The sequence below is a fragment of the Salmo trutta genome, chromosome 7 (genome assembly GCF_901001165.1).
Source record: "Salmo trutta chromosome 7, fSalTru1.1, whole genome shotgun sequence".
NCBI classification, from domain to species: Eukaryota; Metazoa; Chordata; class Actinopteri; order Salmoniformes; family Salmonidae; genus Salmo; species Salmo trutta.
In genome coordinates, this window is record NC_042963.1 from 51,845,420 (window position 1) to 51,873,395 (window position 27,976).

The window sequence follows — 27,976 nt, forward strand, 5'->3', positions numbered from 1 at the left end:
ATGCCTCGCTATACGGTTCACATTCGGGACGAGTGGCTGGCTGTTCCCTGCCGCGACCCGACCTACACCATCCAGTGGCTGGGCTACGAGGCGCTCAAACGCTACACCAAGAACAAGCCCGACAACGGAGGCATCAACGCGGTGAAAGACATTCGGTTTGTCGCGAGGAGGTGCCAGGGGCAGGGGCTGTTGGACGGTGATGACACCATAGAGGATGTCCTCGAGGACAATGACTTCGTCGAAATTGGTAATTAGTCTATATTCAATTGATTTTATTTTGTACCACTTAGAAGGTAGACAGAATAACTTATTTTCTCCCTTGGAAAACTTAAGGAAACATGGCAACGTCGACAATAGAATAGGATTTGAGTGCGCAATACAATAGAAAGCCTATGTGTTTTTTTTGGTAGAATGTCTATTAATATATTGATTTATATTATCTATTTGTAGCCATCGAAGGGGATACCATGTCTCCAGACTTCATTCCATACCAGCCTGGAGTTTCACACCTGTATCCTTCTTGTGTCACATTGAACTGCTCATGTCAATGTTGGAATGGAATGTATTAATTAACCAGATACGCATTTGGATTATGAGTATAATTTCACTACAAATGTGTGTCATAAAATTGTTCTAAATCTCATATTAGCTAGCCATAAATGGAAGATAGGTAGTCATTATACCCATATCAGAATATGTCTTAGTAACCTGCTCATGCCAGGTGAGTACTTAAGTTATTGATTGAGACATTATGCTGTAGTCATTTGAGGGTTAATATAGCGTAATTTCTGGTCCATATCCCTAACCATTATCAAACAGGACAGCTGCATACAGAGAATCCGACGATGTGAGTATTACTGGCGTATAACACTGCCTTACACGCTGTTTAATTCATATCTAATCAGTTCATAAGCAACACGTGCTTTCTTCTCTTCAGAACCTTTTCCTAGATGGCAACAGTCTGACTTCGACAGACCTGGTGAATTTAGGACGGGGTCTGTACAAGATTAAGGTCATTATTTATTTCATATTTTTCCCTGGTTATTATATATATATATATATATATATATATATGTATAAATTCATTTTGGGGCATTTCTTGGAAAAAGTAAGTTGTCTGTATTTGCCCTTTTGTAACTGTTTAAAAACAACAACAACAACATATAAACAGTTGATCACCAAAAACAGATTTAAGGTAATGATCAACAAGCTTGTAGTCTAGTTATGGTATCATGTCCATGATGTGCTGATCATATCATTACCCAATCCTTCTCTTCCTGTCCTCTCCTTTCCTCCTGTACCTAACCTTTCAGCTGACCTCAGAAGCAGAGAACGGAGTAGTGAAATCCAGAGAGCTTCTGGACACCATCGTCAAGGAGAACAAAGGTTAGAAAAGTTAGAATCCTTAGACTCCCAAGTTAGAATCCAAGTTAGAATCCTTAGAATCTGAGTTAGAATCCAAGTTAGAATCCTTAGAATCCGAGTTAGAATCCTTAGACTCCAAGTTAGAATCCAAGTTAGAATCCTTAGAATCTGAGTTAGAATCCTTAGAATCCGAGTTAGAATCCAAGTTAGAATCCTTAGAATCCAAGTTAGAATCCAAGTTAGAATCCAAGTTAGAATCCAAGTTAGAATCATTAGAATCCGAGTTAGAATCCAAGTTAGAATCTTTAGAATCCGAGTTAGAATCCAAGTTAGAATCCTTAGAATCCGAATTAGAATCCAAGTTAGAATCCTAGTTAGAATCCAAGTTAGAATCCTAGTTAGAATCCAAGTTAGAATCCTTAGAATCCGAGTTAGAATCCTTAGAATCCGAGTTAGAATCCTAGTTAGAATCCAAGTTAGAATCCTTACAATCCGAGTTAGAATCCAAGTTAGAATCCTAGTTAGAATCCAATTTAGAATCCTTAGAATCCAAGTTAGAATCCTGTCATGATGATTATAGAACTATTCATGTACCCATAACAGAAGGTCAATCGAAAAAGAAACAATAACACTGAATAACAGTATAACACACATATGTAAAATTGGTTATAGAATAGCAAATATTATCTGTGAACCATACTGTTGACAATCCACCCCTATATAATGAAATTTGCACTAATTTTAACATAATATGCAATAGACTGTGATGGTAAACACCTGAGTAAAGTTATCCTGGGTGCGAGAGTGCAACAAATTGTTCACTGTCATCAGAGAATTGACCTACATGCAACCGTCTTTCGTCTCTCTAGTTGTCTATGGAATCACTACAGGGTTTGGTAAATTTGCCCGGACTGTCATTCCTGTCCACAAGCTCAAGTACAGTACTTTATCTTTTTTCTCTGAATATTGTCTGATAAGATTGATGCATTGTTTGCTTACAGTGTGTCCATGTGTTGTATTCCCTTAGGGAGCTACAGGAAAATCTGGTGAGATCACACTCTGCAGGTTAGTGACCTAACGTATAACCAAGCTACAGGTACTAATATCTAACTGGCCCATGTGTTCCACTACCTAAAGCATATACCTAAAAAAACGGATTTTAATTCATGCAAGTCTGTCTTTTTGTAATACTTGTATATTCGCTATGAATATATCCATTATTTTATATTCACTGGTCTTGTTTTGTGGCTCATTGTGACGATCGTCAAAAGGAGTAGACCATGGTGCAGCATGTTGAGTGCTCATGATAAATATTTATTTTAACTCCGAACACTAAAGCAAAATAACAAACAAACGGAAAACAAACGTCACGTTCTGCGGGCTTTACAGAGCTGTGCAAAAACAAGATCCCACATCCCAGGTGGAAAAAAAAACCTACTTAAGTATGATCTCCAATTAGAGACAACGAGGACCAGCTGCCTCTAATTGGAGATCATCCCAAACAAACCAACATAGAAATACAAAAACTACAACCTAACAACATAGAAATAGAAAACATAGAATAAACCCCCCTGTCACGCCCTGACCTACTCTACCATAGAAAATAACAGCTTACCACGGTCAGGACGTGACACTCATATTATACCATAGATAGGACCGCATTCATTTGAAACTTTCCCATTACGCTCTGGTGTTTAGGTGTGGGCAACCCACTGAGCCCAGAAAGGACCAGGATGTTGTTGGCTCTGAGGATCAATGTCCTGGCTAAAGGATACAGTGGAATCTCCCTGGAAACCCTGCACAGAATGATCCAAGCCTTCAACGGTAAACTCTTTAACCCTGAATTTCACCTCAGCTTCACCTCAGGTATAGCCTACATTCCATTGATTCCATTGGTACTATTGGTTCTGTTGGTTCCATTAGTTATTTTGATTCCATTGGTACAGCTGGTTCCATTAGTTATTTTGGTTCCATTGGTTCTGTTGGTTCCATTAGTTATTTTGATTCCATTGGTACAGCTGGTTCCATTAGTTATTTTGGTTCCATTGGTTCTGTTGGTTCCATTAGTTATTTTGATTCCATTGGTACAGCTGGTTGCATTAGTTATTTTGGTTCCATTGGTTCCGTTGATTCCATTAGTTATTTTGGTTCCATTGGTTCCATTGATTCCATTAGTTATTTTGGTTCCATTGGTTCCGTTGATTCCATTAGTTATTTTGGTTCCATTTAGTTTAGTTTATTAGGATCCCCTTTAGCTACTACACATGTAGCAGCTACGCTTCCTGGGGTCCACTTAAAACGTGTAAATACATAACAAAGTACATAACAGTAATAGACAAGAACAACATAAGATAACATTACATTTAAAATAAAATGTTTTAATAAAATACGAGTTAAACTGTATATAGGAAAGACACCAAGAAACAACACAAATACTATTTACACATGATTCATATTCTTATATACAGTACAGTTAAATTAGATCTTTAGAAAAAGGAGAGACGCTGTGATACATTGTTTTTTTTAAATCTGTTTTTAAAGCTAAGCTTTCTTTTTGGCTTTGTAACCTCTAGTGGCAGAGCATTCCACGATGCGTTCCATTCTCTATAAATGTAACGAGTGCACTGAGAGCTGAGAGCAAGTCCCGGGAGTGAGTGTTTTAAAACCTGTTGTGGATAGGGGGCAGTATTTTCACTGCCGGATGAAAAAAACGTACCCGATTTAAACTGGTTACTACTCTTGCCCAGAAATGAGAATATGCATATTATTAGTAGATTTGGATAGAAAACACTCTGAAGTTTCTAAAACTGTTTGAATGGTGTCTGTGAGTATAACAGAACTCATATGGCAGGCAAAAACCTGAGAAGATTCCAAGCAGGAAGTGGCCTGTCTGTAAATTTGTAGTTCTTCTTTTGGTTCTCTATCGAAACTACAGTATCTGAGCTGTTACGAAGCACTTTCTAAGGCTTCCATTGGCTCTCTAAAGCCTTCAGAAAGCGGATTGAGGCGTCTCCTGTCTCTGGGCAGAGTATACTAGCACAGTTTGTCAGTGGTCTGCCTGGTGACAAAGAGATTTGATATGCGCGGTCCCGCGACCATGCTGTTTTTTCTTTTCATCTTTGAATGAATACACTATTGTCCCAATCCCCACACAAACATCCCCTTGGAAACCAGGGTCAGCCCGAACAACTGTGGTCCAGAGAGCTGAACTGAAGAAGAGTTGATCCAACACAGCCCAGTGACATGCCAAATATATATATATATGGAATATTATCGCTATTTTATGAGAAAAATACCATACAAATTGATTTTAAACAGCGTTTGACATGCTTCTAAGTACGGTAAAGGAACATTTTGAATTTTTTTGTCTCGAAATGCGCTCGCGTGTTACCCTTTGGATAGTGACCTAAACGCATGAACAAAATGGAGGTATTTGGACATAACTATGGATTATTTGGAACAAAAACAACATTTGTTGTTGAAGTAGCAGTCCTGGGAGTGCGTTCTGACGAAGATCAGCAAAGGTAATACCATTTTTCTAATAGTAATTCTGAGTTTAGTGAGCCCCGAACTTGGCGGGTGTCAAAATAGCTAGCCGTGATGGCTGAGCTATGTACTCAGAATATTGCAAAATGTGCTTTCGCCGAAAAGCTATTTTAAAATCTGACATAGCGATTGCATAAAGGAGTTCTGTATCTATAATTCTTAAAATAATTGTTATGTATTTTGTCAACGTTTATGATGAGTAATTTAGTAAATTCACCGGAAGTTTTGGGTGGGAATGCATGTTCTGAACATCACATGCTAATGTAAAAAGCTGTTTTTGGATATAAATATGAACTTGATTGAACAAAACATGCATGTATTGTATAACATAATGTCCTAGGAGTGTCATCTAATGAAGATCATCAAAGGTTAGTGCTTCATTTAGCTGTGTTTTGGGTTTATGTGACATATATGCTTGCTTGGAAAATGGCTGTGTGATTATTTTTGGCTGTGTCTAATGTTTTGCTTTCGCTGTAAAGCCTTTTTGAAATCGGACAATGTGGTTAGATTAACGAGAGTCTTGTCTTTAAAATGGTGTAAAATAGTCGTATGTTTGAAAAATTGAAATTATAGCATTTTTGAGGTTTTTGTATTTCTCGCCACGCTCTACCATTGGATATTGACGAGGCATTCCGCTAGCGGAACGTCTGTCCTCAGCAGGTTTTAATAAATAAACGAAACACAAACAACGCATCGACATGAAAACTGAATCAATAACACCTGAGGAAAGAACCAAGGGGAGGGACAGATATAGGGAAGATAATCAAGGAGGTGATGGAGTCCAGGTGAGTGTCATGAGGCGCTGGCGCGCGAGACGATGGTGACAGGTGTGCAGGATAATCAACAGCCTGATGACCTAGAGGCCGGAGATGGAGTATGACACTAGATAACTGAGCGAAGCATTAAATCTGTTTTTGGTTTGGGTACCGTGAAGAAACCCATAGTGGCGTGTCTGGTACACAGGAGGTTGGTGGCTCCTTAATTTGTGAAGACGGACTCGTGGTAATGGCTGGAGCGGAATCAGTGGAATGGTATGAAATACATCAAACACATGGTTTCTAGGTATTTGATGCCATTCGTCACGTTCCATCCATTATTATGAGCCGTCCTCTCCCCTCAGCAGCCTCCACTGGTCTGATGGGGTATGTTTGTCGTAAGTTAATGCAAATAGATTATGCAAGTGGTTTGGCATTTTCAGCACACAAATGTTTCTTCAAAAGACTAGAAGAGAAGTAGTCAATTTCTCGTCAACCCTCAACCATGGAAGACTATCATGCATATTGTTGATGTTAGTTATGTGTGTGCAGTTCAGGGCAAGGTGTGCTGCTTTGTTTGGAACCAGCTGCAGCTTTGCTAGGTCTTTGTTGGCTGCAACTGACCATGTTACCGGACAGTAATCAAGATGGGACAAGATCAAAGCCTGAACAAGTAGTACAGATGATATTTCTGTCAAAAATGGCTGAACATATTTTTGTAACAGACATACTGTCACGAATCCCATCGAAGGTGGCTCCCCTGCCTGCTCGGGCGGCGCTCGGCGGTCGTCGTCACCGACCTACTAGCCGCCGCTGATCCTTTTTTCCTTTTCGTTTGGTATGTCTTATTGTTTGCACCTGTCCCTCATTTGGTTTATTGATTTTGGTTATTTAAGCCTGGTTAGCCCGCCCAGTGTTGTGCGGGATTATTTTAGCGTCAGGTTGTAATTTCTCGTTGGATGTGCTGGCGTTTATTTACGTGTTATTTAATTGCAGGCTGTGCTCCTGTTTTGGGCACTTGGCAATTTACCCACGCCGTTTGTGTTGGTGTTTATCGTGTTGGCCTTTGTTCTAAATAAACACGAAGTTCTGTACCTCTGCTCTCTGCGCCTGACTCCTACCACCACTCCTAGCAACCGTCTGACACATACAGTGCATTCGGGAATGTATTCAGACCCCTTGACTTTTTCCACATTTTGTTACATTACAGTCTTATTCTAAAATGGATGAAATATTTTTTTTCTTCTCATCAATCTTCAAACAATACCCCATAATGACATCACAATACCCCATAATGACAAAGCTCAAACAGGTTTTTAGAAATGTTTACAAATGTATTTTAAAAAACAACAGAAATATCACATTTACATAAGTATTCAGACCTTTTCCTATGAGACTCGAAATTGAGCTCAGGTGCATCCTGTTTCCATTGATAATCCTTGATATGTTTCTATAACTTGATTGGAGTCCAACTGTAGTAATTTCAATTGATTGGACATGATTTGGAAAGGCACACACCTGTCTATATAAGGTCTCACAGTTGACAGTGCATGTCAGAGCAAAAACCAAGCCATGATGTCGAAGGAATTGTCCGTAGAGCTCCGAGACAGGATTGTGTCGAGGGACAGATCTGGGGAAGGGTACCAAAAAATGTCTGCAGCATTGAAGTTCCTCAAGAACACAGTGGCCTCCATCATTCTTAAATGGAAGAAGTTTGGAACCACCAAGACTCTTCCTATAGCTGGCCGCCCAGCCAAACTGAGCAATCGGGGGAGAAGGGCCTTGGTCAGGGAGGTGACCAATGGTCACTGACAGAGCTCCAGAGTTCCTTTGTGGAGATGGGACCATCTCTGTAGCACTCCACCAATCATGCCTTTATGGTAGTGGCCAGACGGAAGCCACTCCTCAGTAAAAGGCATATGACAGCCTGCTTAGAGTTTGCCAAAATGTACCTAAAGGACTCTCAGACAATAAGAAACAAGATTCTCTGGTCTGATGAAACCAAGATTGTACTTGAATGCCAAGCGTCGTGTCTGGAGGAAACCTGGCACCATCCCTAAGGTGAAGCATGGTGGTGGCAGCATCATGCTGTGGGGAGGTTCTTCAGTGGCAGGGAATGGGAAACTAGTCAGGTTCTAGGGAAAGATGAACAGAGCAAAGTACAGAGAGATCCTTGATGAAAACCTACTTCAGAGCGCTCAGGACCTCAGGCTGGGGTGAAGGTTCACCTTCCAACTGGACAACGACCCAAAGCACACAGCCACGACAACGCATGAATGGCTTCGGGCCTGATCACCAACAATGACGAGACAGCCTATAGGGAGGAAGTCAGAAACCTGGCCGGGTGGTGCCAGAATAACAACCTCTCCCTCAACGTAACCAAGACTAAGGAGATTATTGTGGACTACAGGAAAAGGAGGACCGAGCACACCCCCATTCTCATTGACGGGGCTGTAGTGGAGCAGGTTGAGAGCTTCAACTTTTTAGGGAAGTTAGAAACCAATACACACAGGCAGTTAGAAACGCCAAGGCTAGCTTTTTCAAACAGAAATTTGCTTCGTGCAACTCCAACTCTAAAAAGTTCTGGGACATTGTAAAGTCCATGGAGAATAAGAACACCTCCTCCCAACTGCCCACTGCACTGAGGATAGGAAACTCTGTCACCACCGATAAGCCCACTATAATTGAGAATTTCAATAAGCATTTTTCTACGGCTGGCCATGCTTTCCACCTAACTACCCCTACTGCATTCAACAGCACTGCACCCCCCACAGCTACTCGCCCAAGCCTCCCCCATTTCTCCTTCTCCCAAATCCATTCAGCTGATGTTCTGAAAGAGCTGCAAAATCTGGACCCCTACAAATCAGCTGGGCTTGACAATCTGGACCCTTTCTTTCTAAAATTATCTGCCGAAATTATTGCAACCCCTATTACTAGCCTGTTCAACCTCTCTTTCGTGTCGTCTGAGATTCCCATAGATTGGAAAGCAGCTGCTGTCATCCCCCTCTTCAAAGGAGGTGACACTCTTGACCCAAATTGCTACAGACCTATATCCATCCTACCCTGCCTTTCTAAGGTCTTCGAAAGCCAAGTCAACAAACAGATTACCGACTATTTTGAATCCCACCGCACCCTCTCCGCTATGCAATCTGGTTTCAGAGCTGGTCATGGGTGCACCTCAGCCACGCTCAAGGTCCTAAACGACATCGTAACCGCCATCGATAAGAAACATTACTGTGCTGCCGTATTCATTGACCTGGCCAAAGCTTTTGACTCTGTTAATCACCACATCCTCATCGGCAGACTTAGTAGCCTTGGTTTCTCAAACGATTGCGTCGCCTGGTTCACCAACTACTTCTCTGACAGAGTTCAGTGTGTCAAATCGGAGGGCCTACTGTCTGGACCTCTGGCAGTCTCTATGGGGGTACCACAGGGTTCAATTCTTGGGCCAACTCTTTTCTCTGTATACATAAATGATGTCGCTCTTGCTGCTGGTGAATCTCTGATCCACCTCTACGCAGACGACACCATTCTGTATACTTCTGGCCCTTCTTTGGACACTGTGTTAACAACCCTCCAGACGAGCTTCAATGCCATTCAACTCTCCTTCCGTGGTCTCCAACTGCTCCTAAACACAAGTAAAACTAAATGCATGCTCTTCAACCGATCGCTGCCTGCACCTGCCCGCCCATCCAGCATAACTTCTCTGGACGGTTCTAACTTAGAATTTGTGGACAACTACAAATACCTAGGTGTCTGGTTAGACTGTAAACTCTCCTTCCAGACTCACATCAATCATCTCCAATCCAAAGTTAAATCTAGAATTGGCTTCCTATTTCGCAACAAAGCATCCTTCACTCATGCTGCCAAACATACCCTCGTAAAACTGACCATCCTACCAATCCTCGACTTCGGCGATGTCATTTACAAAATAGCCTCCAATACCCTACTCAACAAGCTGGATGCAGTCTATCACAGTGCCATCCGTTTTGTCACCAAAGCCCCATATACAACCCACCACTGCGACCTGTATGCTCTCGTTGGCTGGCCTTCACTTCATAATCGTCGCCAAACACATTGGCTCCAGGTCATCTACAAGACCCTGCTAGGTAAAGTCCCCCCTTATCTCCGCTCACTGGTCACCATAGCAGCACCCACCTGTAGCACGCGCTCCAGCAGGTATATCTCTCTGGTCACCCCTAAAGCCAACTCCTCCTTTGGTCGTCTCTCCTTCCAGTTCTCAGCTGCCAATGACTGGAACGAACTACAAAAATCTCTAAAACTGGAAACACTTATCTCCCTCAATAGCTTTAAGCACCAGCTGTCAGAGCAGCTTACAGATCTCTGCACCTGTACATAGCCCATCTTTAATTGAGCCCAAACTACTACCTTTTCCCCTACTGTATTTATTTATTTTATTTATTTTGCTTCTTTGCACCATACTATTTATATTTTAACTTTTAACTTTCTTCAAACTACAAATCTACCATTCCAGTGTTTTTCTTGCCATACTTTATTTACTTTGCCACCATGGCATTTTTTTGCCTTTACCTCCATTATCTCACATCATTTGCTCACATTGTATATAGTCTTATTTTTTTCTACTGCATCATTGATTGTATGTTGTTTTACTCCATGTGTAACTCTGTGTTTTTGTATGTTGTCGAACTGCTTTGCTTTATCTTGGCCAGGTCGCAATTGTAAATGAGAACTTGTTCTCAACTTGCCTACCTGGTTAAATAAAGGTGAAAAAAAAAAAAAAAAAAAAAAAGTTCCTTGGTGTCCACATCAACAACAAACTAGAATGGTCCAAACACACCAACACAGTCGTGAAGAGCGCACGACAAAGCCTATTCCCCCTCAGGAAACTAAAAAGATTTGGCATGGGTCCTGAGATCCTCAAAAGGTTCTACAGCTGCACCATCGAGAGCATCCTGACTGGTTGCATCACTGCCTGGTACGGTGTCAGACGAAGGCCCTAAAAATTGTCAAAGACCCCAGCCACCCCAGTCATAGACTGTTCTCTCTACTACCGCATGGCAAGCTGTACCGGAGTGCCAAGTCTAGGACAAAAAGGCTTCTCAACAGTTTTTACCCCCAAGTCATAAGACTCCTGAACAGGTAATCAAATGGCTACCCGGACTATTTGCATTGTGTGCCCCCCCAACCCCTCTTTTACGCTGCTGCTACTTTCTGTTTATCATATATACATTCATGTACATACTACCTCAATTGTCCCGACCAACCAGTGCTCCCGCACATTGGCTAACCGGGCTATCTGCATTGTGTCACGCCACCCACCAACCCCTCTTTTACGCTACTGCTACTCTCTGTTCATCATATATGCATAGTCACTTTAACCATATCTACATGTACATACTACCTCAATCAGCCTGACTAACTGGTGTCTGTATGTAGCCTCGCTACTGTTATAGCCTCGCTACTGTATATAGCCTGTCTTTTTACTGTTGTTTTTATTCTTTACCTACCTATTGTTCACCTAATACCTTTTTTTGCACTATTGGTTAGAGCCTGTAAGTAAGCATTTCACTTTAAGGTCTACACCTGTTCTATTCAGCGCACGTGACAAATAAACTTTGATTTGACAAGTCTCTGAATGTCCTTGAGTGGTCCGGGCTCAGAGACAATGTTTGTCTATTGAGATTGCATGGCTAGAGATTGCATGGATATGTGCTCGATTTTATAGACCTGTCAGCAACAAGTGTGGCTGAAATAGCCGAATCCACTAATTTGAAGGGTTGTCCACATACTTTTGTATATATAGTGTACTTCTCCCCATCGTCACAGCAACTTTGTCAATATGACTTGACCATGATAACTGACCATCCAGTGTTACTCCTAGGAGTAACCATTGGTTCCATATGTTCTTTTGGTTCCGTAAGTTATTTTCTTCTATTTTCTTCCATTGCTTCCATTGGTTCTTTTGGTTCTATTGCTTATTTTGCTTCCATTACTTCCATTGAAGGGGCCACTTCAGAGAGTCTTTCATTGAAAAAAACAACAACAACGTTAAACAAACAGAACCAGGGAAACGTTGACTGGGGTCTATCTCTCACATCTCTGATTGTCTTCCCCTCATAGCCTCCTGCCTGTCCTTCGTCCCTGAGAAGGGGACAGTAGGTGCCAGCGGAGACCTGGCCCCTCTCTCCCACCTGGCTCTGGGGCTGATGGGAGAAGGCAAGATGTGGTCGCCCAAGAGTGGATGGGCCGACGCCAAATACGTAAGCCATATCACTGCATTTATTTAATGTTCTATTTTACCTTTATGTAACCAGGCGATTCAGGACAAATTGTTATTTATAACGACAGCGTGTAACTGTATAACTAACAAACTGATGTCACTGGAACTTCTCAATGAGCCTGGATGATTGGGACATTGCACAATATCCCCAGTGAAAATGTTGACATTGGGATCAACACAGTGGTAGACTGACTACTGAGAGGTCAGATGAGAAAACATGTTTGTTTTTCTTCAACCCTTGAACTTTTCCTTTCCCCCTGTTTTCCCCTTTCATCCCTCTGCCCAGGTACTAGAGGCTCATGGACTCAAGCCAATATCACTGAAGCCCAAGGAGGTAAAGCGAACACACTCATCTACTCTTTTGTTGTTCTTTGTCCCTCTATGGAGCGGTTGATTTGAGTTCACACTGTGTATTTGTGTACCGTTTACAACAAACCAATTTCAATCAGTTTGCATATGGCTGCTGATAAAACAGAATGTTCTCTGATTTTCCACAACAAAGGTGTTTAACTCCAGTCCTTGAGATAGGTGTTTTGATAGGATGAGACTCCTATATTTGGCATGTCACTGGGTTGTGTTGGATGAAGAACTCTTCTTCAGTTCAGCTCTCTGGACCACAGTTGTTCGGGCTGACCCTGGTTTCCAAGGGGATGTTTGTGTGGGGATTGGGTTAAAAGCCATCTCTCTCCCCTGCCCATAGGGCCTGGCGTTAATTAATGGTACCCAGATGATCACGTCTCTGGGGGCAGAGGCGGTGGAGAGAGCCCAGGCCATCGCCAGGCAGGCGGACATCATCGCTGCTATCACCCTGGAGGTGCTTAAGGGGACCTCCAAGGCCTTCGACAGTGGTGAGACGAGACGGAGGGATGCGTGTGTATGTGTGTGCTTTCACCCAATCACCCTGGAGGTTTTCAAGGGGACTTTCCAAGCCTTTGAGTCATGGAGGGTTAGTGTTCACTCTAAAGTTAGCGTTAGTTAACCCTGCTGAGGCGCTCAAGGGGATGCATATAAGGACTCCCGAGTGGCGCAGCGGTCTAAGGCACTGCATCTCAGTGCTTCAGGCGTCACTACAGACCCTGGTTTAAATCCAGGCTGTATCACAACCGGCCGTGATTGGGAGTCCCATAGGGCAGCGCACATAAAAAATGATATATATACTTTTAGTGTGTGTAGGTGATCACTGCGGGACATACAACCACAACTTTGTCATTTTCTAGCACTTTTACCAACTGCCGACCACAACGACCGATCTAAAACATCATGATTGAGACTGATTTAGCTACGCTATGCTAACTGTCCTCCATCATTCTAGATATCCATGCTCTGCGGCCCCATCCAGGACAGATAGAAGTGGCCATGAGGTTCCGCGCCTTACTGGACTCAGACCACCACCCCTCAGAGATCGCAGGTGAGTGACTGGATCAGGGTGCTGTTCTATGGCTGACCCTCTGCTCCAACCTCTCCAATCTGTGTGTGTGTGTGTGTGTGTGTGTGCCTGTCTTTTGGAGGAGTTGGGATAAAGTATTAATTGGACAATAAAAGTAATGTTGTTGTTCCTGTACAGAGAGCCATCGGTTCTGTGACAGAGTCCAGGATGCCTACACCATGCGTTGCTGTCCTCAGGTGACTTAACTTAGGGGTGAGAGGTCACAGAGTTTCATATTTAGTTCACAGAGAATCCCCTCCAGGTCAGGACTCGACTCAGCCTGGTCTTTTCTTTTCATCCACAGGTCCACGGTATTGTGAACGACACAATAGATTTTACCCAGAAAATCATCAACACCGAGATCAACAGCGCCACCGACAACCCTGTATCCTTCACTGTGTGGGGTGTGTGTGTGTGTGTGTGTGACCAAACTATTCACCAACTATTCCCCCTGACCAAATTTGACGATTTCTACCTTCTGTGCCGGTTTTATCCTTAAATGTCTGAAACAGATGGTGTTTGCAGAGAGAGGAGAGACCATCTCAGGAGGAAACTTCCATGGAGAATACCCAGCCAAGGTATCAAAAGCTTCTGGTGGACTGAGTATTCCTGAGTTTTAGAACTATGTGACACGATGAAAGACAGTATAACAAGATTCAGCCGCGGGCTGATGTGTTTTCTGGAGCAGATGTTTGGGGGGCCGGAACATAATTACAAATCATTTATAGACTGCAAATTTATGTAATGTTTATAGACTGCAAATTTATATAATGTTTTGACTAAAACATAATCATTTCAAACCTTGCTTACAGTTGTATACAATCATGTATCTCTCTATTATGGGTGGGAATACTTGGTAAAGTTTGTGGTCATACGCACATCCTTAAAAACATACAGGAGGTGCTGGGCTAATAAAGAATATTAATAAAGAACAAGAAGTGTTAAAGCTCACAATTCACCGATTTATTTACAACGTTTCCATCCCAAAACGGATCTTCGTCAGGTCAAACAAACAAACTGAGTGCTCACATCTCAAAATATACACATTTCACCTCACATGACCGTTACGCACATGATGCATGGTGGGTGTGGAAACAATTTAATTCACTTTTATGCACAATCAATCAGAATGAATCACAGAGGTACATATGGTCATTAAGGATGGGCCAAATGGGGCCAAGTTAAAACCTAGGCAACAGTAAAAAAGATTATGTTGGAAACTGTTGGAATACCATATGACCATTACGCCCAGGTGGCGTGGTGAATGTAAATATAATTCCAGTGACCCAAATACTATTTGTGTATGTCTATCAATGACATGGGCACATGTAGTAGTTACAGAATCTAATATACATGTACAAAATGACCAAGTTGAGACCTGGATGGCAGGACAAATCAGCATGACATATTAATATAAGAAATGGTCTGACATCAAACTCTTGGTTCAGAACTTTAGGAGACATGGGACACAAACAGTGAATCCAATACAATTCTCTTCTCAATAATAGATTATCAGTATCTCCTCCCTCCTAGGAGTCTTAACATGTTCGATACCAATGTATTTTAGAGAGCTGATGTTGTGACGAGCCTCTACTTGGGAACAGATTTCTAAAGTTAAGCTGAACACAAATATAAATGCAATATGCAAAAATTATTTATTTCAATTGATGTATATATATATATATATATACATACAGTTGAAGTCTGAAGTTTACATACACTTAGGTTAGAGTCATTAAAACTAGTTTTTCAACCACTCCACAAATTTCTTGTTAACAAACTATAGTTTTGGCAAGTCAGATAGGACATCTACTTCGTGCATGACACAAATAATTTTTCCAACAATTATTTACAGACAGATTATTTCACTTATAATTCACTGTATCACAATTCCAGTGGGTCAGAAGTTTACATACACTAAGTTGACTGTGCCTTTAAACAACGTGGAAATTCCAGACAATGATGTCATGGCTTTAGAAGCTTCTGATAGGCTAATTGACATAATTTGAGTCAATTGGAGGTGTACCTGTGGATGTATTTGAAGGCCTACCTTCAAACTCAGTGCCTCTATGCTTGACATCATGGGAAAATCTAAAGAAATCAGCCAAGACCTCAGAAAAAAAATTGTAGACCTCCACAAGTCTGGCTCATCCTTGGGAGCAATTTCCAAACGCCTGAAGGTACCACATTCATCTGTACAAACAATAGTACGCAAGTATAAACACCATGGGACCACGCAGCCGTCATACCGCTCAGAAAGGAGACGCGTTCTGTCTCCTAGAGATGAACGTACTTTGGTGCGAAAAGTGCAAATCAATCCCAGAACAACAGCAAAGGACCTTGTGAAGATGCTGGAGGAAACAGGTAGAAAAGTATCTATATCCACAGTAAAATGAGTCCTATATCGACATAACCTGAAAGGCCGCTCAGCAAGGAAGAAGCCACCACTACAAAACCGCCATTAAAAAGCCAGACTATGGTTTGCAACTGCACATGGCGACAAAGATCGTACTTTTTGGAGAAATGTTCTCTGGTCTGATGAAACAAAAATAAAACTGTTTGGCCATAATGACCATCGTTATGGGAAAATGATGTGGATATATTGAAGCAACATCTCAAGACATCAGTCAGGAGGTTCAAGCTTGGTCGCAAATGGGTCTTCCAAATGGACAATAACCCCAAGCATACTTCCAAAGTTGTGGCAAAATGGCTTAAGGACAACAAAGTCAAGGTATTGGAGTGGCCATCACAAGGCCCTGACCTCAATCCTTTAGAAAATTTGTGGGCAGAACTGAAAAAGTGTGTGCGAGCAAGGAGGCCTACAAACCTGACTCAGTTACACCAGCTCTGTCAGGAGGAATGGGCCACAATTCACCCAACTTATTGTGGGAAGCTGGTGGAAGGATACCCGAAACATTTGACCCAAGTTAAACAATTTAAAGGCAATACTAGCAAATGCTAATTGAGTGTATGTAAACTTCTGACCCACTGGGAATGTGATGAAAGAAATAAAAGCTGAAATAAATCATTCTCTCTACTATTATTCTGACATTTCACATTCTTAAAATAAAGTGGTGATCCTAACTGACCTAAGACAGGGAATTTTTACTAGGATTTCAGGAATTGTCAGGAATTGTGAAAAACTGAGTTTAAATGTATTTGGCTAAGGTGTATGTAAACTTCCGACTTCAACCGTGTGTGTGTATATATATATATATCTGTATGAACCTGTGTACACGACCAATAAACTTTGATTTGATATGACTCCTATACCTCTACTGCTCTCTGTCTGTCTCTAGGCCCTGGACTTCTTGGCTATAGGTGTCCATGAGCTGGCAGCCATCAGCGAGAGGAGGATTGAGCGTCTGTGTAACCCGTCTCTCAGTGAGCTGCCAGCCTTCCTGGTCAACGAGGGAGGGCTCAACTCTGGATTCATGATCGCACACTGTACAGCTGCTTCCCTGGGTTAGTAAAGGATCAGCTCTTACTAACGTATGTAATTATATCTTTGGGTGCCCAGGAGTAAAGCCCATTGTGTGATAAAGAAGGCTGTCACTGAGAAATAAAGTATTCCTTAGATTTAAACACACCCATCAACATGTATTGATCACATCTTTACTAATGCTGCAGAAGTTAGCTTGAAGGCAGTATCCAGATCCATCAACATGTATTGATCACATCTTTACTAATGCTGCAGAAGTTAGCTTGAAGGCAGTATCCAGATCCATCAACATGTATTGATCACATCTTTACTAATGCTGCAGAAGTTAGCTTGAAGGCAGTATCCAGATCCATCAACATGTATTGATCACATCTTTACTAATGCTGCAGAAGTTAGCTTGAAGGCAGTATCCAGATCCATCAACATGTATTGATCACATCTTTACTAATGCTGCAGAAGTTAGCTTGAAGGCAGTATCCAGACCCATCAACATGTATTGATCACATCTTTACTAATGCTGCAGAAGTTAGCTTGAAGGCAGTATCCAGATCCATCAACATGTATTGATCACATCTTTACTAATGCTGCAGAAGTTAGCTTGAAGGCAGTATCCAGACCCATCAACATGTATTGATCACATCTTTACTAATGCTGCAGAAGTTAGCTTGAAGGCAGTATCCAGATCCATCAACATGTATTGATCACATCTTTACTAATGCTGCAGAAGTTAGCTTGAAGGCAGTATCCAGATCCATCAACATGTATTGATCACATCTTTACTAATGCTGCAGAAGTTAGCTTGAAGGCAGTATCCAGATCCATCAACATGTATTGATCACATCTTTACTAATGCTGCAGAAGTTAGCTTGAAGGCAGTATCCAGACCCATCAACATGTATTGATCACATCTTTACTAATGCTGCAGAAGTTAGCTTGAAGGCAGTATCCAGATCCATCAACATGTATTGATCACATCTTTACTAATGCTGCAGAAGTTAGCTTGAAGGCAGTATCCAGATCCATCAACATGTATTGATCACATCTTTACTAATGCTGCAGAAGTTAGCTTGAAGGCAGTATCCAGATCCATCAACATGTATTGATCACATCTTTACTAATGCTGCAGAAGTTAGCTTGAAGGCAGTATCCAGACCCATCAACATGTATTGATCACATCTTTACTAATGCTGCAGAAGTTAGCTTGAAGGCAGTATCCAGACCCATCAACATGTATTGATCACATCTTTACTAATGCTGCAGAAGTTAGCTTGAAGGCAGTATCCAGACCCATCAACATGTATTGATCACATCTTTACTAATGCTGCAGAAGTTAGCTTGAAGGCAGTATCCAGATCCATCAACATGTATTGATCACATCTTTACTAATGCTGCAGAAGTTAGCTTGAAGGCAGTATCCAGATCCATCAACATGTATTGATCACATCTTTACTAATGCTGCAGAAGTTAGCTTGAAGGCAGTATCCAGATCCATCAACATGTATTGATCACATCTTTACTAATGCTGCAGAAGTTAGCTTGAAGGCAGTATCCAGATCCATCAACATGTATTGATCACATCTTTACTAATGCTGCAGAAGTTAGCTTGAAGGCAGTATCCAGATCCATCAGATGTAGTGATCACAATATATACAGTAGCCATATCTAAGCCAAAGTTCCAAAGGCTGGGTCTAATAGAGTGTATAAGAGGTCATACAATAAGTTTTGTAGTGATATTGTTGAATATTTGTTGGTCCGTGGTGTGTAATGAGGAGCAATCAGACACTACACTTGACAGTTATGAAATTGCTTATTCCAGTTACTAATCAAATCAAATTTTATTGGTCACATACACATGGTTAGCAGATGTTAATGCAAGTGTAGTGAAATGCTTGTGCTTCTAGTTCCGACCGTGCAGTAACATCTAACAAGTAATCTAACAATTTCACAACAACTACCTAATACACACAAGTGTAAAGGAATGTTTTATTTATTTTATTTTATTTCACCTTTATTTAACAAGGTAGGCTAGTTGAGAACAAGTTCTCAGTTACAACTGCGACCTGGCCAAGATAAAGCAAAGCAGTGCAACACAAACAACAACACAGAGTTACACATGGAATAAACAAACATACAGTCAATAACACAATAGAAAAAGTATATATACAGTGTGTGCAAATGAGGTAGGATAATGGAGGTAAGGCAATAAATAGGCCATAGTGGCAAAACAATTACAATATAGCAATTGTTAGGGTTTGACCAACTATTTGTTTGCATAACCTATATAATATAACACAGCAGTATGCTCTTATCATATAGAGTATAAACTTAATATTATATTGTTAGGGTTTGACCAACTCTAACTCAATTAAACACTGTAGCGATAGATGTGCAGAAGATGAGTGTACAAGTAGAGATACTGGGGTGCAAAGGAGCAAAATAAATGAAATAGATCACAGTATGGGGATGGGGTAGTTGGATGGGCTAATTACAGATGGGCAATGTACAGGTACAGTGATCTATGAGCTGCTCTGACAGCTGGTGCTTAAAGCTAGTGAGGGAGATATGAGTCTCCAGCTTCAGATATTTTTGCAGTTCGTTCCAGTCATTGGCAGCAGAGAACTGGAAGGAAAGGCGGCCGAAGGAGGAATTGGCTTTGGGGTTGACTAGTGAGATATATCTGCTGGAGCACGTGCTACAGGTGGGTGCTGCTATGGTGACCAGTGAGCTGAGATAAGGTGGGGCTTTACCTAGCAAAGACTTATAGATGACCTGGAGCCAGTGGGTTTGGCGACGAATATGAAGCGAGGGCCAGCCAACGAGAGCATACAGGTCGCAGTGGTGGGTAGTATATGAGGCTTTGGTGACAAAACAGATGGCACTGTGATAGACTGCATCCAATTTGCTGAGTAGAGTGTTGGAGGCTATTTTGTAAATGACATTGCCGAAGTCAAGGATCGGTAGGATAGTCAGTTTTACGAGGGTATGTTTGGCAGCATGAGTGAAGGATGCTTTGTTGCGAAATAGGAAGCTGATTCTAGATTTCATTTTGGATTGGAGATGCTTAATGTGAGTCTAGAAGGAGAGTTTACAGTCTAACCAGACACCTAGGTAGTTGTAGTTGTCCACATATTCTAAGTCAGAACCGTCCAGAGTAGTGATGAATTAATAAGAATATGTACATATAAATATATGGATGAGCGATGGCCGTGCGGCATAGGTGAGATGCAGTAGATGGTATAGAGTACTGTATATACATATGAGATGAGTAATGTAGAGTATGTAAACATTATATAAAGTGGCATTGTTTAAAGTGACTAGTGATACATTTATTACATCGAATTTTTTATTATTAAAGTGACTAGAGATTTGAGTCAGTATGTTGGCAGCAGCCACTCAATGTTAGTGATGGTTGTTTAACAGTCTGATGGCCTTGAGATAGAAGCTGTTTTTCAGTCTCTCGGTCCCAGCTTTGATGTACCTGTACTGACCTCGCCTTCTGGATGATAGCGGGGTGAACAGGCCGTGGCTCGGGTGGTTGTTGTCCTTGATGATCTTTTTGGCCTTCCTGTGACATCGGGTGGTGTAGGTGTCCTGGAGGGCAGGTAGTTTGGCCCCGGTGATGCGTTGTGCAGACCGCACTACCCTCTGGAGAGCCCTGCGGTTGAGGGCGGAGCAGCTGCCGTATCAAGCGGTGATACAGCCCGACAGGATGCTCTTGATTGTGCATCTGTAAAGGTTTGTGAGTGTTTTAGGTGACAAGCCAAATTTCTTCAGCCTCCTGAGTTTGAAGTTGCGCCTTCACCACACTGTCTGTGTGGTTGGACCATTTCAGTTTGTCCGTGATGTGTACACCGAGGAACATCTTTCCACCCTCTCCGCTACTGTCCTGTCGATGTGGATAGGGGGGTGCTCCCTCTGCTGTTTCCTGAAGTCCACGATCATCTCCTTTGTTTTGTTGACGTTAAGTGAGAGGTTATTTTCCTGACACCAGACTCCGAGGGCCCTCACCTCCTCCCTGTAGGCTGTCTCGTCATTGTTGGTAATCAAGCCTACCACTGTTGTGTCGTCTGCAAACTTGATGATTGAGTTGGAGGCGTGTATGTCCACGCAGTCATGGGTGAACAGGGTGTACAGGAGAGGGCTGAGAACGCACCCTTGTGGGGCCCCAGTGTTGAGGATCAGCGGGGTGGAGATGTTGTTTCCTACCCTCACCACCTGGGGGCGGCCCGTCAGAAAGTCCAGGACCCAGTTGCACAGGGCGGGGTCGAGACCCAGGGTCTCGAGCTTAATGACGAGTTTTGAGGGGTACTATGGTGTTAAGCATGCACCCATTAAGAAAATGACTGTAAAAACGGTTAAATCCACATCAATTGATGAGGAATTGAAAAATGGTATGGTTGAGAGGGATGAGGTAAAAGGAATGGTAAACAAGTCTGGCTACACAACCGGATTGGCAAATGTATTGCAAATTGAGAAATCATGTGACTAAACTGCCTAAAAAGAGAGCTAATATTAATAATATTTATGTCAATCTCTCCTGGCTCAAAGTGGAGGAGAGATTGACTTCATCACTACTTGTATTTATGAGAGGTATTGACATGTTGAATGCACCAAGCTGTCTGTCTAAACTACTGGCACACAGCTCGGACACCCATGCATACCCCACAAGACATGCCACCAGAGGTCTCTTCACAGTCCCCAAGTCCAGAACAGACTATTGGAGGCACACAGTACTACATAGAGCCATGACTACATGGAACTCTATTTCACATTAAGTAAATGACGCAAGCAGTAAAATTAGATTTAAAAAACGGATAAAAATACACATTAAGGAACAGCGGGGACTGTGAAGCAACACAAACATTGGCACAGACACACACACACACACACACACACACACACACACACACAAACACACGATAACATACGCGCTATACACACAGATACACATGGATTTTGTACTGTAGATATGTGGTAGTGGTGGAGTAGGGGCCTGAGGGCACACAGTGTGTTGTGAATGTATTGTAATGTTTTTAAAGTTGTCCTTGTACAAAGGCTTGATGGCTGAAACGTGTCCGAAACGTTACTCCTAAATTCATCAAATCAATCATTATATCCTGTATCACTTGTGTAGTATCAGAGAACAAGGTGCTGTGCCACCCGTCTTCAGTGGACTCCCTGTCCACCAGCGCAGCCACAGAGGACCACGTATCCATGGGAGGCTGGGCTGCCAGGAAGGCCCTGAGGGTGGTGGAACATGTGGAACAAGGTGGGAAACTAACCATTGATTTGGACTTGATACAGTAGATATTCAATTTTTGATTATTTGTTACTGTTGAAAAGAAGCAATATTTTGATACTAGATATTAATTAGTTACCTGTCAGATTTTTTTCTGTGAAATTCACACAAATATTTTTGGGGCTGGGTTCACACACAAAGGGGCAAAAACAACAACATCATTTAATTGGTTCTAACCTGGGGTGGGAATTGTCTGCGCAAGGTCGCAATTCATTGGTGAATAGTTTTTCTGACACGAGCTGTGTACTATATCGGTCACTAAACCTCAAAGTTATCTGCTTTTGAGCATTTAATGTAAATAGTGAGTAGCAAACAAACAGAAGTAAATGATGTATACTGATGTACAGTGCATTCGGAAAGTATTCAAACCCCTTGACATTTTCCACATTTAGTATGTTACAGCCTGATTCTAAAAAAAAAATTCCCCCCTCATCAATCTATACACAATACCCCATAACGACAAAGCAAAAATATAGTTAAAAAATAACAATAATTTTAAAAATCCTGAAATATCACCTCTGTTGAACTTTGTTGAAGCACCTTCGGCAGCGATTACATCCTGGAGTCTTCTTGGGTATGACTCTACAAGCTTGGCACAAGCTGCCCAGTGACACGAGCTATATATCTTCTATGCTCGCTTCGAGGGAAGTAAAACTGAAACATGCATGAGAGCATCAGCTGTTCCGGATGACTGTGTGATCACGCTCTCCGCAGCTGATGTGAGTAAGACCTTCAAACAGGTCAACATTCACAAGGCCGCAGGGCCAGACGGATTACCAGGACGTGTACTCAGAGCATGCGCTGACCAACTGGCACGTGTCTTCACTGACATTTTCAACCTCTCCCTGACCGAGTCTGTAATACCAACATGTTTTAAGCAGACCACCATAGTGCCAGTGCCCAAGAACACTAAGGTAACCTGCCTAAATGACTACCGACCCGTAGCACTCACGTCTGTAACCATGAAGTGCTTTGAAAGGCTGGTTATGGCTCACATCAACACCATTATTCCAGAAACCTTAGACCCACTCCAATGTGCATACCGCACAAACAGATCCACAGACGATGCAATCTCTATTGCACTCCACACTGCCCTTTCCCACCTGGACAAAAGGAACACCTATGTGAGAATGCTATTCATTGACTACAGCTCAGCGTTCAACACCATAGTGCCCACAAAGCTCATCACTAAGCTCAGGACCCTGGGACTAAACACCTCCCTCTGCAACTGGATCCTGGACCTTCTGATGGGCCGCCCCCAGGTGGTAAGGGTAGGTAACAACACATCCGCCACGCTGATGCTCAACACAGGGGCCCCTCAGGGGTGCGTGCGCAGCCCCCTCCTGTACTCCCTGTTCACTCATGAGGTACAACTCCAACACCATCATCAAGTTTGCTGATGACACAACAGTGGAAGGCTTGATCACTGACAACGATGATACAGCCTATATGGAGAAGGTCAGAGACCTGGCCGTGTGGTGCCAGGACAACAACCTCTCCCTCAACGTGATCAAGACAAAGGAGATGATTGTGGACTACAGGGAAAGGAGGACCGAGCACGCCCCCATTTTCATTGACGGGGCTGTAGTGGAGCAGGTTGAGAGCTTCAAGTTCCTTGGTGTCCACATTACCAACAAACTAACATGGTCCAAGCACACCAAGACAGTCGTGAAGAGGGCACGACAAAACCTATTCCCCCTCAGGAGACTGAAAAGATTTGGCATGGGTCCTCAGATCCTCAAAAGGTTTTACAAATGCGCCATCGAGAGCATCCTGACGGTTTGCATCCCTGCCTGGTATGGCAACTGCTCAGCCTCCAACCGCAAGGCTCTACAGAGGGTAGTGCATACGGCCCAGTACATCACCGGGGCCAAGCTTCCTGCCATCCATGACCTCTATACCAGGCGGTGTCAGAGGAAGGCCCTAAAAATTGTCAAAGACTCCAGCCACCCTAGTCATAGACTGTTCTCTCTGCTACCGCACAGCAAGCGGTGCCGGAGCGCCAAGTCTAGGTCCAAGAGGCTTCTAAATAGCTTCTACACCCAAGCCATAAGACTCCTGAACAGCTAATCAAATGGCTACCCAGACTATTTTCATTGCCCCCCCCCCGCTCTGGAACGCTGCTGCTACTCTCTGTTACTATCTATGCATAGTCACTTTAATAACTCTACCTACATGTACATATTACCCCAATTACCTCGACACAGGTGCCCCCTCACATTGACATTGACTCTGTACCGGTATCCCTGTATATAGCCCCGCTATTGTTATTTACTGATGCTCTTTAATTATTTGTTATTCTTATCTCTTACTTTTGGGGCGGGGTGTATGTTCTTAAAACTGCATTGCTGGTTAAGGGCTTGTAAGTAAGCATTTCACTAAGGTCTACACCTGTTGTAATCAGGGTTGTTCTTCTTAATCTGAATTGGGAAACATTTACCCAGTTACTGTGAAAATGTCCTACTTCTACTGACTGTGGGCATTCTGGGTAATATGTAACTTCACGGTGATACTAACAACTGCAGTAGTGGAGTTCAAGCAAACACAGAAAAACAACAAGTCAGCGATATTTAAAAGACACCCCAGAGGAAGTTGCCGCCACTATTTCAACGTATTGTCTTGTCCTAGAGATGAAATGCACGTTGACTTAAATCATTGTGCAACATCATGTGTAAACTCTGGCCATCGTCTTTCAGCTAAAAAAAAGTTGATTTCTACCGGTGTGGCTGTTTAAAAAACTAGCCCACATTTAGAGAGCTCAACCAGTGTTAAAAGTATAATGTAATATCAGATCATTTCTGGGTAACAATTAACTACCTTACTGTGATTGCTTTCAATTAAAATTGTCAAAAAGAAACAAAAATAGCTTCTTAGAGATATTTTATGAGATATTTCCCATGCAAGAATGCTGCTAGGATTTTCTGGGAGTGGTCTGAATGGGGAGGGGTCCAGGCCGGTCAAAACTCCATCCCACCAAAACAGGCTGAAATTTCAGGCTTTTTAAAAAATATATATATTTGTATTATTATTATTATAATTTTTTTTTACAAACAGCTCTTACACTAAAAGGACATTATCATCCTTTTCACAATTTCACAGTATTATTCCAACCTCATACTGTGGAAATATATATAAAATACAGGAAAATCATGTTTTTTTTGACTGCACTGGACATTTAAAATACTTTTTACCTCTATGTCAAAAAGGACATTTTAGATTTTTTGGTCTCTATTTTGATATATTTCTATGCATTGAACATTAATAAGAAATACAACAAAAATTGTATTAGATTTTATCCTATATAATAACTTGTATAATACTGTTGTTGATGATACTTATCCAATCAGAAAAATGTGTTTTATTTATGTGAATAACGTGTTATTCTGAGGGTCCACAATCTCATTTCCTCTCCCCCTCGTCAGTCCTAGCAATCGAGCTGCTAGCTGCCTGCCAGGGAATTGAGTTCCTCCGCCCCCTGCGTACTACAACACCATTGGAGAAGGTCTATGACCTTGTACGCAGCGTAGTCAAGTAAGCCAAACCGATCTGCACAGTGTGTACACACTAACGCACACAACACATGTCTCAGTCCCCTGAAATAATTGAGAAAGTTGGTTAATATTTATCCAATGTCCCTCTTCTTTCTGTGCCTCCTCTTCCCCTCATTATGTGGCTCCCACCGATTCGCTTCCCTTCTCTGCCTCCCCCTCTTCTCCTCACCTTCTCTGCCTCACCCTCTTCTCCTCACCCTCTCTGCCTCCCCCTCTTCTCCTCCCCTTCTCTGCCTACCCCTCTTCTCCTCACCCTCTCTGCCTCCCCCTCTTCTCCTCCCCTTCTCTGCGTCCCCCTCTTCTCCTCCCCTTCTCTGCCTCCCCCTCTTCTCCTCCCCTTCTCTGCCTACCCCTCTTCTCCTCACCCTCTCTGCCTTACCCTCTTCTCCTCACCCTCTCTGCCTCCCCCTCTTCTCCTCACCCTCTCTGCCTCCCCCTCTTCTCCTCACCCTCTCTGCCTCCCCCTCTTCTCCTCACCTTCTCTGCGTCCCCCTCTTCTCCTCCCCTTCTCTGCCTCCCCCTCTTCTCCTCCCCTTCTCTGCCTCCCCCTTTTCTCCTCACCCTCTCTACCTACCCCTCTTCTCCTCACCCTCTCTGCCTTACCCTCTCTGCCTACCCCTCTTCTCCTCACCTTCTCTGCCTCCCCCTCTTCTCCTCACCCTCTCTGCCTACCCCTCTTCTCCTCACCTTCTCTGCCTCCCCCTCTTCTCCTCACCCTCTCTGCCTACCCCTCTTCTCCTCACCCTCTCTGCCTTACCCTCTTCTCCTCACCCTCTTCTCCTCACCCTCTCTGCCTCCCCCTCTCTGCCTCCCCCTCTTCTCCTCACCTTCTCTGCCTCCCCCACTTCTCCTCACCCTCTCTGCCTACCCCTCTTCTCCTCCACTTCTCTGCCTCCCCCTCGTCTCCTCACCCTCTCTGCCTACCCCTCTTCTCCTCCCCTTCTCTGCCTCCCCCTCGTCTCCTCACCCTCTCTGCCTACCCCTCTTCTCCTCACCCTCTTCTCCTCCCCTTCTCTGCCTCCCCCTCTTCTCCTCACCCTCTGCCTCCCCCTCTTCTACTCACCCTCTCTGCCTACCCCTCTTCTCCTCCCCTTCTCTGCCTCCCCCTCTTCTCCTCCCCTTCTCTTCCTCCCCCTCTTCTCCTCCCCCTCTTCTCCTCACCCTCTCTGCCTCACCCTCTCTGCCTCCCCCTCTTCTCCTCACCCTCTCTGCCTCCCCCTCTTCTCCTCACCCTCTTCTCCTCACCCTCTCTGCCTCACCCTCTCTGCCTCCCCCTCTTCTCCTCACCCTCTCTGCCTCTCCCTCTTCTCCTCACCCTCTCTGCCTCCCCCTCTTCTCCTCCCCTTCTCTGCCTCCCCCTCTTCACCTCACCCTCTCTGCCTACCCCTCTTCTCTTCCCCTTATCTGCCTCCCCCTCTTCACCTCACCCTCTCTGCCTACCCCTCTTCTCAGGCCCTGGATCAAGGATAGGTTCATGTCTCCAGACATTGAGGCGGTCCATCGTCTTCTTCTAGACCAGAAGGCAAGTGTGGGGTCATAATAGTGTGGGGTCATAATAGTGTGGGGTCATAACTCTCAGCCTATATTCATTTAAATAAATGAAAATGTTAATTTAGCACATGCTTTTGTCCAAGTTTGTGTATTTTGTGTGGTTATTCAGGTGTGGAACGTGGCTCAGCCATACATTGAGAAGTACAACATGGAGCTTCTTCCTGAGTCCCGCCCCATCTCTCCTACTGCCTTCTCATTGGATCCCCCAGCATCACCACGGAAACGCATCCGACTTGAGTGAAATCATCATCTGTCTAAATGTATACTTTTTGTCTTCCTGTTTTTCAGACAAATGTTTTCTTCCTTCCACAACCACAGCCGCTTCAATAATGATCATGTATTCCATGCTAGTTTTGAACAAAGAGTTGTCGGATAACATTGATTGAGGCTAGACAGTAGATTTGTAATCTTATTCGTCACAGAAACTAGATAGAGCTTGATTTAATGTATTAAACTTTATTCACAAAAGCAATGTGAATTTATTTTTCAATAAACTACAATAATTTTATGCCTTATTACCTTAGTTATGTCATATATTCATACTTTGTTTAATAGTAATTTGGGGAACTTATTGTACACAGAAATGACTATGTACGTAGAGTGAATATTGATTTAAAACTACAATGTCCACCTGAATCATCTAAACAGTAAATACAGTCAATCTAAGGCAGTGGTTTTGTGTTTTTACTGGAATTGACCAACACCTGAAGATTTTTCTAAACAAATGTAATTTTTACAACATAAGGCCTACATGTGCACACTGTATTCTGCATGTTTGT

At 42.9% G+C, this 27,976-nt stretch overlaps 1 protein-coding gene across 1 annotated transcript; it reads left to right on the plus strand.

Moving 5' to 3' along the window:
* On the plus strand, positions 1 to 27,712 carry hal (histidine ammonia-lyase). The gene is made up of 20 exons (XM_029759390.1): positions 1 to 247; positions 451 to 511; positions 820 to 847; positions 938 to 1,012; positions 1,314 to 1,386; positions 2,235 to 2,301; positions 2,393 to 2,430; positions 3,064 to 3,189; positions 11,769 to 11,908; positions 12,215 to 12,262; positions 12,629 to 12,776; positions 13,241 to 13,336; positions 13,493 to 13,551; positions 13,659 to 13,739; positions 13,867 to 13,932; positions 16,654 to 16,819; positions 21,931 to 22,065; positions 25,518 to 25,626; positions 27,099 to 27,168; positions 27,307 to 27,712. Exons 1-20 carry the CDS (start codon positions 1 to 3, stop codon positions 27,436 to 27,438), a joined length of 1,965 nt encoding a protein of 654 aa, XP_029615250.1. The 3' UTR covers positions 27,439 to 27,712.
* The last annotated feature ends 264 nt before the right edge of the window (positions 27,713 to 27,976 follow it).

What these genes read in the sequence shown, in the direction of transcription:
- hal (XM_029759390.1), top strand. Translation starts at nt 1, where the DNA reads ATGCCTCGCTATACGGTTCACATTCGGGACGAGTGGCTGGCTGTTCCC. An exon ending in GGGGTCTGTACAAGATTAAG is followed by an intron (nt 1,013 to 1,313) that starts GTCATTATTTAT and finishes CTAACCTTTCAG; the next exon opens with CTGACCTCAGAAGCAGAGAA. An exon ending in GATGGGCCGACGCCAAATAC is followed by an intron (nt 11,909 to 12,214) that starts GTAAGCCATATC and finishes CCCTCTGCCCAG; the next exon opens with GTACTAGAGGCTCATGGACT.